The 14,033-nt window shown below is 31.3% G+C and overlaps 1 protein-coding gene and 1 long non-coding RNA gene across 2 annotated transcripts; both read right to left on the reverse strand.

The window, feature by feature from the left end:
- Window positions 1–1,078: 1,078 nt before the first annotated feature.
- Window positions 1,079–3,427, reverse strand: LOC107958788 (polyvinylalcohol dehydrogenase). The gene is made up of 4 exons (XM_016894665.2): window positions 3,277–3,427; window positions 2,612–3,099; window positions 1,734–2,334; window positions 1,079–1,663 (listed from the first exon to the last, which is right to left on the reverse strand). The coding sequence occupies exons 1-4, from the start codon at window positions 3,361–3,363 to the stop codon at window positions 1,205–1,207; spliced, it is 1,635 nt and encodes a 544-aa protein (XP_016750154.1). The 5' UTR covers window positions 3,364–3,427; the 3' UTR covers window positions 1,079–1,204.
- Window positions 3,428–7,346: 3,919 nt separating this feature from the next.
- On the reverse strand, window positions 7,347–9,299 carry LOC121216303 (uncharacterized). The gene is made up of 2 exons (XR_005912423.1): window positions 8,452–9,299; window positions 7,347–7,524 (listed from the first exon to the last, which is right to left on the reverse strand). It is a non-coding gene; the product is annotated as an uncharacterized lncRNA (long non-coding RNA).
- Window positions 9,300–14,033: the final 4,734 nt, after the last annotated feature.

Below are 14,033 nucleotides of genomic sequence, written 5' to 3' on the forward strand. Positions count from 1 at the left end.
CTTGTTCAACCAGGAGATGTCGAAAAAGTTATTTCATTGATTAAAACCAGTGTTTTCAGAACCAAACTGGAGATAAGGGTTGAATTGATAGACTTGCAAACCAATACAGGTTGGTTGAACCAAGCTAAAAAAATAATTGAATTGGATTTCTTTATTTTTTGTTTTTTTTATAAATTTTAATTATTTATGCAATTGAACGAGAAGAACTAATCAAACTAAGAACTAATAGCTTGAAAGATTCTACCATCGGTCTTGTTCTAAAGAAATAAAATAATATATAAGAGAAAATAATATTGTCTTTTTTACCCCATGTCATTTTTTAATTGGTTATCTTTTTTATATAAAAATAGACTTAATAGTTTAACTAACCATTGAACTAACAGAAGTACCAACTTAGGGAAAAAAAAAGTAGTTTAGGCTACTTGTAACCAAAAAAATGTTTAGGTACCAAAATAGGAAAATGCATACTTTAGATACCAATTTATGGGTTAAACATTTTTTTAAATGGGCTTAACAATTTAACTAATAGAGATACCAACTTCGGAAAAAAAAAAGTAATTTAGGTACCACTTATGAGGTACCAAGACAGGAAAAAGGGTGTAATTTAGATACCAATTTGTGTGTTAAGCTAAAAAAATGTCAAGATGACTATATATAAAATTTTAATAAATAAAAATAAATAAAATTATTAAATAGTAAATTAAAAATAATATAAATATATATTTTTAAATTAAAAATTAATATGGGTAGGCCTAAAATGAGCTTGGATTAACCATTCACAAACATGGTTGGACTTAGGTAAAATTTTAGGCCAAGTATAAAGTGTGTTAATATTATACTTAAGCCTGACTTGAATCTAATCCGGCTCGGCCCATCAACACCTCTACTTGTGTTAAAAAAAGTTCAGGTATCAACTTGAAAAAAAGAGTATAATTTAAGTAATAATTTATGGGTTAAGTGTTTTTTTTTTAAAAAATACACTTAACAATTTAACTAACAATTGGACTAATGGAGGTACTAACTTGAAAAAAAAATTAGGTACCAATGAGCTTGTAAATACTAAGATGAGAAAATAGTATAATTTAAATTGTATTTTATTGGTTAAGCCAATTTTACATGAATAAACACCACTATCTTCATATAATTAAAAAGAGAAACAAACCAATTATGACTAAAATAGGGCCCTTTACACCCATTAAAGTTTTTAGGTCAAACAAAAGGCAAAAAGTGAGGTTCCAGCAGAATAAGTTGGAATTAAAGCTCCTATATTGACCTTATATCCATTACCAACATAAATGCATCCATTGCTCACCGACATTCCACCATAAACAGTTGCACCAGTCTCATATGACCACAAAATTCTCCCTTTTTTAGCATCAATGGCATATATAGGTCCTTGTTTATCTGTTGAACCAGCAAAAAGTACACCATTTGCTATGGTGACAGGACCACTAACTCTGGAATTGCTCGGATCCGCTGTCGACCATAGGATTTCACCGCTTTTAGCATCCATTGCCACCCATCCACTAGCATTCGTATTTGTTTGGGACGGTATCAAAGTAAAATTCATGAATAGCGAGTTGGCTAAGTTGGTGTAGACCCTCTTCTTATCCGTAGCCGCACCCCAAGTGCCTCCTCCTCCTGGACCACCAGGTCCGACCTCCTATACATCCAGAGTGAAGGTTTTAAAGGAAAACAATGGATAGAAAAGGACACAATGAAGACAAACTTACAGTAGACCAAATAAGGTCACCATTATCTCGATTTAGAGCCCAAGCAAATCCACTTTTTTGAACAGCAACGGCAATATCTCGCTTAGTTCCATTGACATCGATACTTAGCATCATCGGGGCCTCTCCGAAATCGGCATCAGGGTTTGGACCAGGAGGACAATTCGGGGTGGAAAGATTATTGCAGGCTAAGAACCAAAGATCATATCCCCCTAGCTGACGATACCATTTGATTACACCAGTTTCCAAATCAAAAGCTAAGATTGAATTTGAGTGGTTTTCAGGCTCAATACACTTGTCTGGACTAGTCGGCATTGTTTGATTATTCTCAGCTTCTTGACATTGGCGTATTCGAAGAGGGGCTGAATATAGGTTGCCGGTGCTAACATAGATATGGTTTCGAGTTGTATCGATGGATGGACTACTTCCCCAAATGGCTGCTCCCGCATATTCCCCCTTTTGACCGAAATTATCAGGTAAAGTAAAGGTTTGCCATAGGATTTTGCCAGACCGGACATCTAATTTGGCAAAGCTACCGCGGAATATGCAGCATTGCTCTATGCTTGCGCCTTCTTCTGATGAAGATGTCCCTACGTAAAAATGCCTGCAAGATTTCTTAGATGTAAATTGCCTATGCTTTTTTAATCTATTCTTTTTCTCTTTTAACATGGGTATTAGATATATATTATTTTTAAAATTTTTACTAACCCCCAACTTTGTTCCACGATCCCCATTGGATAGTTTTTAGGATTTGTTTTTTCTTTGAATCTAGAGGTTTTTGGAAAATAATATCTTTAAACTTATATCAAGACATGCATAAACACAAATATTGAATATGAATATTTGAAAGAAAAATGAAAATGGGAACAAAACAAACTAACCCTTTATAGTAAGTTCCAGACATAGTGATGATACCAGCGGGATGGTTATCAAGCTGGGTTGACCAAACAAGCTCGCCAGTTAATCTTTCGACAGCAATAACAATGGCAGGGCCAGAGATTCCAATGATGAGCAAATCATCTGCAATTGTTGGCGTTGCTCTTGCAACTGTCCAGTTAACATTCACGATAAAACCAGTGGCATTAAGCCCAGTTAACTCCTCCAAGTTTTTCTCCCAAACAAGGGACCCATCACAGGCTTTAATAGCATAGATGTTCCCGTTCCAGCTCGGAAAATAAAGGGTTCCATCGAAAATCGCTGGCGTCGCGGTTATGTCTTTGCCTGCAATGAATTCCCATTTCAAACGCAAATTGGAGACTGTTTCAGGGCTGATCATGGTCTCCTTCTCCGCATGTCTTCGGTTATATAAGTCCCCACCATGGTTCACCCAGTTTTGTGAAGACTTGGGCTCTTTGGCAACAGAGTTCCACTGCAAACAACAAACATCTTATAAATATTAGTATTAGGAGATATTGTCCATTTTGAAAGTGAAAACCATTTTAACTGTTTTGAAAATCTTCTGACTTCTAACAAAAGAAATTGTCCTTAGAATGGATTCCCACAATATGCAACATAAAGCTTTAGGGTTTTTAGGAAGAGAACTTACGGTAAATCCTGCAAAGGTTGGGTTGAAAAATGGGAAAATAAATAGGAATGTGAGAATAACATTGTTGTGGAATATGGAAGCCGCCATTGAACTTGAATGTTGGTATGTATGATATATCACTGCATGAATTTATATAGAAGAACATAATCAATACCAATTTAGCAGCCATAATTATAATAACTCATTTTAGTCCTTTGACTTTGTGGTTTGCAAGAAGTTTTGTTTTGCGTAAGGTTGTGTCTAGAGTCGGCTAAGTAATACTTGAGGAAGGCGGTCTTCATCCTAATTGGTTTGACCATGTATGTGGTTTGAATTTATACAGTATTTTATCATTTATACTCTATATAGAATCATACATCATATATATCGCGTGTGTGTGTGTATAATACTACAGCTCCGAGTTGATCTCAACAATCTAAATTTTTTTCACGTCAATACCTAAAATTTAAATATAAAATTATTTATGTTTATCCCTTAAAAAAACAAATTTTAACAATTATCTTTTATGTATAAAATTTGATATTTAAATTTTATTTTGGCTTTCCAATATACTTATCTTTATTAAGTTTTTATATATTTTGATTGGATATATGAAATTATATATTTAAAAATAATAATATATTATTTTTATTCAATGAAATGAAATGAAAATCAAATGAATTAAAATTATTAAAATATTAAATTCCAACTAAAAATTAATTAATGCATACAAATAAAATATTTGTTTAATTTGAAAACCAAAAGAATTAAAAATATGAAAATATTTTGTTCAATTAAAATTATAAATTTAAAAATATTTTTTATTAAAATGTGCTATGTTTTATTTCTAAGTAATAACAATTTCTCAATTTTTTATGTTAATATTATTTAATGAAAAAGAAGTATTAATTATGTTTCTTAATTGTATCATCTTAAAATATTATATTTCTCAACTGTAACAAAAAAAAGTCAATTCTCAAAAGTTTTCAAATATAGGAATAAGCAGAATTTATCGAAACTAAATAGGTAATTTCATCTTTCTCTTTTTTGGTTGCTTTCCTTCCTACAATAAAATACTATAAATATTAGAGAGTAAGTGATATACAATTTAGATAATGTTAATATTTTTTACTTGTATTAGAGATACATTATTTCTAAAATTAAAAATTTATTTCTACTTTCAAAAAATTTATTTTTAAATTTACTTATATATACATATTCAATTATGAACCCCATGGCGTAATAAAGAGTGACCACTATCTCATTAAAAAAATCATATTGACTGATGTTATGACAGTGTTATTATGGCATGATTTTCTTGGAAACAAAAATCAGATATAAAATTATATTTTGTAATAATTTTTGACAACATGTCTTAGTAAAAAGCATTTACTTTTCAATACCTTCTCATTCCAATGTTTTTGGCTAATTTTACTATACTATATTACAACGAAAACCTCATTCAGCTTTCACAAATTTTTACCGAATTTTCTCGTCTTTTTTATTTAAAAAAATCATGTATTTTACAAAAAAGTTCACAGTTTCTGAATCTCTACTACATCTTCATCCGCCATTAAACCTTTTCCTAGTTTGTTTCATTTTCTGAGAAATTGATTTTAAAGGGGTTTAAATATTGTATTTTCTCTTATCCTCATTCAGTAATCTGAAAGCCCAACACACATGCATCGATGTCACCAAGTCTATGTCTATGTCTATGTCTACGATATGTACTGGCATTTTTTTTTTTGATAAATATTCCTCTCATTAATGCGGAAAATTTGGTCACTTGTATTTTTTTTTAGAAGACTAACACGGTGTGTTTTACCACTTTGCCCTTTCAAGAAACAATATAAATAGTAAGTCATTTTCCTAATTTTACATAACAAACAAACAACAATTTGTCTCTCATGCTCTTTTTCTTTTGTCTGTTTTCTTTTTACCAATTTTTTAGTCAAATTTTCGACTACATTTTCTGCTTTGTTTTTCAATTTCTTTCGAGAAAAACATTATCAATTGTGTTTCACCTTCTTTATTCGTGTGTACGAATCGCCACTTGACCTAGTTCGTGTCTGTTTCCGTCTTAACACGTGTCTTTGACAGGTACCCCGCGTGTTTCTTTTTAGAAAATTTTTCTGTTTTTTTTTCAACTTTTTTTTCAAAATATTTTCAATTACAGAAAATCATCTAACTGTTGTGGAAAATCTGATAAGTTTCATTGTTTAAAGAAACTGACACTGCGTGTTTTACCGTTTTACTCCTTTGGAAAATAGCATAAATAGCGGGTCATTTTCCTCATTTTACATAACAAGCAAACAACAATCTTTCTCTCATTCTCCTTTTCTTTCGTCTGTTTTATTTTTAGTAGTTTTTCAGTCAATTTTTTTACTACAATTTCTGTTTTGTTTTATGATTCCTTTCGAGAAGAGTAATATCAATTGTGTTCCACCTTTTTTATTTAAGTGTACGAGCCGCCGCCCGACTAGGTCTATTTCCATGTTAACATGTATCTACAACACGTACCGCACGTGTTTCCTTTTGGATAAAATTTATGTTTTTCTTTTTTAAATTATTTTAAAAATATTTTCAATTGCGGAAAATTCTCTGATTGTTGCAAAAAAATCTGGTCAATTGCATTTTTTGAAGAAACTAACACTATATTTAACCATTTTGCCCTTTTAGAAAACAATATAAATAGCAGGTCATTTTTCTCTGTTTACATAACAACCAAACATCAATCTTTATCTCATTCTCCTTTTCTCTCATCTGATTTCTTTTTAACAATTTTCAATCAAATTTTCAACTACATTTTTTTTGCTTTGTTTTATGATTTCTTTCGAGAAGTGCAATATCAATTGTGTTTCACCTTCTTTACTCGGGTATACAAATCGCCGCTCAGACTTGGTATGGCGTGTCCATGTCCGTCTTAACACATGTCTACGACACGTACCATGTGTGTTTCTTTTTGGATAATTTTTTTGGTTTTTTCTTTTTTTTTTAAAATATTTTCAGTTGTGGAAAATCCTCTAACTATTGTGAAAAATCTGGTCAGTTGCTTTTTTTTAGGAAACTAACAATGCATGTTTTACCGTGTTGCCCCACCGTGTTGCCCCTTCGAAAAAAAATATAAGGGTCTGTTTGTTTGCCAGTAAAATGTTTTTCGGAAAATGATTTCTGGAAAATGATTTACTGAAAATATTTTCTGGTGTTTGGATGAATCTATGTAAAATATTTTCTGTTGTTCGGTAGATTTCCTAAAAATATTTTCCGGAAAAGTTATTTTTACATATATTAATAAGTTTTTATATTTTAAATTGTTTTTACATATATAGCAATGATTTATTATTAAATATATAATAATACTCAATTATTAAACTACAATATTAACCGTCATAAATTGAAAACAATCAAATTCAAATAAATTATTTGTAATTGTGTTAAAAAAATAAAAAACAAGGATTGAATAATTATAAATTAGTTTCCAAACCACAATTACTACTAGAAATTAATAATATTATCCAAATGTATAATTAGTAGTACAACACATGATAACAACAATATTTTCCAAGTGCATAACTAATATTACACCACATTAAAGTATCAGTGTCTTAAACCTTAAAGCCAAATTATACTTTACATATATATACTTAAAATTATAGTTTTCTACATAAAATTATCTGTGTGAGTGTATTAGGAGCTTCAAAACATACAACAATGTTTTCATTTCAACAACTTCTTCGAGTTCTTTGACCAACCATTAGTATTAGCTTATCTTAAGAAACCAACATGACATTAGGCTTGAAATACAAAACAGTGCATTATAACTAAAATGCTCAAGAGTCTCCTTATCACTGCCTCTTATATCCAAACCAAACAAAGAGTAGATCCAGCTCATGCACACCAAAAGACAAGATGGTAAACACAAGACATAGATCTAAGGATACAAATATACTCATCCATTATATCATGGTTCTTATGGATAGAACAACAAAGACTAGTAATAAATTGCATATATTATGGCATGTCAAATTGCATCGATGAGTTAAATATAACCATGGATACTTATAATGGCATATTTCTAAGACATCAAAAAGTACACTTCAAAAAATGTTTATTTGTGTTAGGAAATTGTTATTACAAGTAGTACACTTCAAAAATTGTTATTTCTAATTGTTGTTTTTCATTTAAGCTAACATCAGAAACATTGGTTTGGGAGGTAGATGCTGCCTTCTTGGCTTTCTCGGCTGCTTTTTCCTTACGGAATTCCTCCAGCTGCAAGAAAGGAGGGATCAATTGTAACAATACTTGGTAAACAAACTCTAAATAATTATTTGTTCATTTGCAAAAACCCATTTATGTAATAAAATCTAACTGAAAACTTTTATCATAAGCATAAATCCAAAGTAAAAATTATACAAAATCCAATCAACCAAATGGACGGTTTAGGAGGATATTAACTTTTCAAACTATGTAAAAGGCACAACATTCAAAGACAAAACATAGAAATCTAGAATGGGAGTTCTTTTTGTTTACCAGCCCTAATTAGTAGAGCAAGAATGACTACTGAAAAAAATCAAAAGAAGAGTTCTAAACAAGCAGAATAGATTCAGCACATCACAAAATATAAGTACAAATAAGACACTTCACTCAGGTACAAACGCATATAGGCAACCTTAAACTGCAATGCTATCGTTATGCAACTTAAATACACTCTTCATTTGAAATCATTATTATTAGAGTGTCAAATGCAGTGAAGCTTCTTCATCTTTTCCAACTTGAATACAAACAAAAGCACTTAATGACAAAAGTGAACTCTAAAATCCAATTTAAGAAGAAAAACCAAAAAACATTGGTCATATTTTTAGCTCCAATAGCATCACGTTAGGCAGCTCCAAATATTTAATGCATAAAAGCATTGAAATTCCCAAAAAGTGTAATCTAACAAAATAATTGATTCCATATACCATCAATTCCAGACATGATCTACCAAAGAATTGCAAGACAATGCAAATATGCTACAGATCATATATGAAAATACAAAAATAGACCGCCAATTCTAGTCCTATTCTGAAATCGATATCCAAAATAGTTGACTATATAGTAACCAAACCATTTACCAGATCGAAAATCATATTTCAAAACAGAAAGAAACCATCAAATCAACCGATAAAGAGAAAAATCAAGAACAAAAAGATGTACTCGGCACTTCCCAGCTTCTAGATGCTCTTGTTTTCGTGAAGAAGGCAAGTCCTGAGCCGACGCCATTTTCATTTTACCCTTTCTCTTTTTTTAAAAAAATTTAACGATGAAAATCCAAAATCAACAGATGAACAATGAAAACTTTGAAAAATTGAATTTATTTTACAGAAATCTCAATTATTTTCTCCATTTTAAAGAAATCAAATGCGGGAAAATTGAATCCGAACTTGTAAATATCAAAACTGAGCTCTCTGTAGAAGATGTCTGGGAACTCCTTTATGAAGGTCCGAATAGCGTAACCCATATTCACGTAACAATCCTGCTTCTCCTCTTCCTCTTTGCTGGGCTTCAATCCTTGCTTCACCGGAGCCGAAAATTGTATGTACAACCTCAAGTTTTGGCTTAAACCTGAAACTGTACTGCCGACATCTTTAACACCGACCCTAGTGTTGGTCCTTGACCAAACTTTCTCATCATCGTTCTTCAAAATCGCCCAACTCTTGAAGAATTTAGGGCGGGGGGCAGGGTACCTGGCAAATTTGCTAATAGATTGAAAAAAAAGAAGAAGATAGATAGATAGATAACAAAAATCAGAATGATTGAAGAGATAAAAATGGGTAGACCAGGGAGAATATAAAAGAGGGTACTTGGCAATGGCACTGATTTGCAACCCAAGGGGAAGGGGAAGGGAAAGAGGAAAGGGGAAAAGAAGGCGTTATTTTCCCATGGTTTGGAAAATGTCTTACCGAAAAAAACCAGTAAGACATTTTCCCAAAAGAAGGCATTATTTTCCCGTGTTTTGGAAAAGCTTTTACTGTGGGAATTTGTTTTCCACCAAACAAACGGTGGAAAATGATGAAAATATCTTCCAGAAAACAAAATACAAGCAAACAAACAGACCCTAAATAGCAGGTAATTTTCCTCATTTTACATAATAAGCAAACAAAAATCTTTTCTCATTCTCCTTTTCTTTGGTTTGTTTTCTTTTTAGCAAATTTTCAGTAAAAAATTTTACTACATTTTTTGCTTTGTTTTATGATTCCTTTCGAGAACAAATCTTTAAGCTAAATTTGGTTTGAATATTACTTTTTACATATATTTTACTATATAAGTTAAGAATAAACTAATCCAATTAGTAATATTTTGAGAAAGTCTTATTTTTTACAAGCGTTATTACTCATTTATTTTACTATATTTTACTATATAAGTTAGCAATAAATCAATTTTTCTTTATTTTATGTCTAATTATTGTAATATATATATATGTCATAAATAAACTTTTTCCTCATGTTATTACCCTAGTAACCAAACGAGGCATTAGTGTTATATTCATTATATGTGTTTTTACTTTTACATTTTTTAACACCTTTATCTTACATTTTTTATTCAAGACAAATTTTGTAATCCTCCATATAATACAACAGGCAAATCTACTACTATAAAATATTCCTTCATGGTATAGTTTTCATTGCTAAGTTAATTATAATTGTTTACCATCAATACATTTATTTAAATTCCACATGCTTATCGTCCTCATACTTCAGTGGCAATAACAAATTGTACATAAAATTTGGGGTGCCTCTTTTCTGTGAAAACGTGTCAAATAGTCCATTGCGTTTTGTTGTGGACAAGGTCCTTAATAAGCTCAACAGATAGGATGCTAGGAAGTTACCTATAATGGGAAGAGCTACTATAGCAAATTCAGACTTATTGTCTATCCCTAACTATTTCATGCAATCCATGATGATCCTTAAAGGGCTGTGTGATGAGATCAAGTGTACTGTTTGAAAATTTATTTGGGGTTCTACTGAGGACCAACTAAAGATATCTTTAGTCAATTGGGAGTCAATTTTTCAACCCTGTTCATGTGGGGGACTGAGATTTAGGCATTTGAGAGACCAAAATACCTCTTTCATGATGAAGTTGGGGTATTATTTAGTCTCCAAATCGAATACTTAATAGATTCACATTCCTCGATCCAAGTACGAAATGGAAGGGACTTTGCCAAAAAGTATCTCATGAGGACAATGCTCATTCCTTTAGAAGGCTCTTTCTAAGGTTTGGCCCTTACTCTAAGAGAATTTGCTTTAGTCAATTGGTAATGGTAACAATATTAGATGTTGGATGGATCCCTAGATTCTAGATGTGGGATCTTTATTTCTTCACGTACCATCCCACACTAATATCAAGATGGATAGTTTACTTCGTGAGATGGTTACTGATGACGGCTCATAGAATCTAGAGCTCTTTTGGCTTCAGCTTTTGGAGGAAAGTATTAGACGTATTGTGGGTATCCCCCACTACATCCGTCAGCAGGCATTGACAGGATTGATTGGGCTCAAACTTCAACTGGCTTATTCTCTCCCAAAAGTGCTTATTCGAAGGTACAAGAAAAGTCGAGGAATCCGAGAGATCTAGTTTGAAGCATACCATAGAAATTTCAAAGCCCCTAGAGAGTTAGATTTTTCATTTGGCTTGTATTGAAACAGCGCCTACTCACCAAAATGGAGCGAGTTAAACAGGGTATAGGACATGATAGTTCTTATGTACCATTCTAAAGATATTCTGCACAACATTAGAGACTGTCCTGTAGCTAGAGAAATTTGGTTGCAGGTCATTCCAGTTGAGAATTGCCTGAGTTTTTTTGCAGGAAACCTTCATGAATGGTTAGTCTAATTTACATATTTCTTCTTTTTCAAATTTTGGTGAGGTGAATCCACGAAACTAACTAAAAATTTGACTAAGGCAAGTGCACCTATCAATTAATAGTATAACTACGATGAGCAAATATATCGTTCCCACGAAAACTAAAAGTACTAGTAATTACCGTCTTTCTATTATTTAACCGAATAATCCGAATGATTGATTAAAAACTAAAATTAACTAAATTAATTAACTAATGAACACGACAAAGAATAAATCAGGAAAATAAACAATTAACAACCAAGAAGAGAAACAATACCCAAGAAAGAATTCACCTAGATTTCATCTGTGACTATCAATCTAAATTACACAATTTTTTTTACTTACTAACCTATTCCATAGAAATCCCTAAATTATGCTAATATCTTTTCTAGAATAAGAGCAACTGACTCTAGGTTGATTAATTGAAATTTCTTTCTAATTAAAATCCTTATTATCGCATTAACTCATGTTATGAATTTCCCTATTAGATTTAACTCTAATTCGATAGATTTATGTCATCCTATTCCTAGGATTGCATACAACTCCACTCAACTATGCAAGATCTACTCTTAAACAGGTTCTATTCAACCTCCGATTTAAACACATCAAACGTGGATTAATAGTCTAGAAATGTTAAACCAAGAATTAAGTACACATAATTGAGAACAAGAAACTAAGAATTTATTGCATAAAATAAAAATCAAATGACAAAATCCATCATAGGGTTCATCTCCCTAGGTATTTAGAAAATTAGTTCATGCCTGAAAATAAAAACATCTAAGATACAGTATAACCGAAAGAAATAAAAAAAACTTATGATAACCTCCTAAGAAATCAATTGGGAGCATTCAATCTTGATGAAAATCTGCTTCAGAATAAACTTCAATGATGTTTTTCGAGTTGTTTCTTAAATGTTATATGATGGTTCTCTCCTATCTTCTTATTTTTGTCATATGTATTAGAATGCCCCAAAAACTTAAAAATCGTGATTTTTCGCAGTTCAATGTGCAAATCCGCAAAATTGACACAGCCTACCACATGGCCGTGTGGTATCCCTTGTGGTTCACACGAACATGTGGAATGGGTCAACCCATGTGGCTCTTGTAGCTTGCTCCGGTTTTCACTCGTTTTTCGCTCCTTTTGATCCCAAGTGCTCTATTAAGCATAATAACATAAATTTAAAGGATTAATAGTATAAAATTTAGAATTAACATTGAATAATCACCCAAGAACGCATTAAGAATGAGATTAAAACATGTTACTTTTAGCAATTATCATGAGGTGTGTTGGTCAAGTTTATTTGGTTTGCTTATATGGAGAATTTGAAAGAATTAAAATCTCTTCATGTTTCAGGGAGCTTCTTGGAGTACAACTTAAATAGTTAAATTTCATATACATGGGCTAAGAAATTTGCCTCCTTTCATCATAAGGACCTGACCAAACACCAGGTACCAAGATCAATAACCTTAGTGCTGGATAAATGGATACAGCTATGTACTGATCGTCCACTTAAGGTTGATTTGTGTTCTGCTACAGCTGGGGGAATTTTAAGGCATTGGAATAGGGAATGAATAATGGGGTTTACCAGTTTTTGGGTGAATGCTCAGCCTTTGATGCAGAACTGTGGGGAATTCTTGATGGGTTGACTCTTATCCTTAATAGCAGCCTTGTCGGAGTTATGATTCAAACGGACAGTCTAGATACAATCAAAGCTATATAGGAAACTTCTTGAACGACTTTGAACTCTACCTTAATCAGTACTCACCATCTTTTGGAGAATGGAGAACCTTGGGCTATTCAACTCATCCCTAGAGAGCTTAATAATGATGCTGATTATATTGTCAAATTAGCCTTTGATACTAGATAGAGCTTGAAGGGTTTTAAGAAGTCTCCTAGGGAAGTATTAGCAATGTTTCCTATTATTTTAGCAAGTGGCAGTCTTGCTCAGGGAAATTTTGATGTAATCTGATATGCTATAGGCTGATTTTTCTCTTTACCAAAAAAAAATTCTCTTAATTGACAACTGTCAATGTTTATGTCTAATTTTACTAATCTTTTACTATACTATATTACAAGCAAAACCTCATTCAGCTTTCAAATATTTTTACCGAATTTTCTCATCTTTCTGATAAAAAAATAATGTATCGTACAAAAAGTTCACAATCTCTAAATCTCTACTACTAAAATTTCACTACATCATCCACCATTCAACATTTTTCAAGTTTGTTTCATTTTCTTTATTCATATTAGCATCTACTATTCATGTTATATACACTATCTACATTGAGCGAAATAATAATATTTTTTTACTTAAAAATTGCTTACACATATTACCAAATAGAAAAATGAATCATTGTTGCAAGCTTTAATTTTTAGGTCTTATTATTAATAATTATCTATTAAGAATTTTTTATTACATTTTACAAATCTTTAAACTACGTTTGGTTGGAAGATATTTTTTACGTGTGTTTTATTGTATAAGTTAGCAATAAATTAATTCAATAGGTAATATTTAGCTACTCTCATAACTTAATTTTTGACAAAGACTAGGAAAAAGTCTTGCTTATTTTAAAGAGGTCTTATTTTTTTACAAGAGTTATTACTCATCTTTCTATCTTCAAATTTAAATTTAGATTAATCATTTTATATTTTATGTCTATTTATTGTAATATATATGCAATAAATAAGTTTTTTCCTTATGTTACTACCCTAGTAACCAAATGAGACATTAGTGTTATATTCATTATATATATTTATACTTTTACATTTTTAACTCCTTTTATCTTACATTTTTTATTTTAGTCAAATTTTGTAATCCTCCACATAATACAATAGGCAAATCTACTATTGTAAAATATCCCATTATAGTATAGTTTTCATTGCTAAGTTAATTATAA

The sequence above is a fragment of the Gossypium hirsutum genome, chromosome D04, assembly GCF_007990345.1.
Source record: "Gossypium hirsutum isolate 1008001.06 chromosome D04, Gossypium_hirsutum_v2.1, whole genome shotgun sequence".
In the NCBI taxonomy this organism is placed as follows: Eukaryota; Viridiplantae; Streptophyta; class Magnoliopsida; order Malvales; family Malvaceae; genus Gossypium; species Gossypium hirsutum.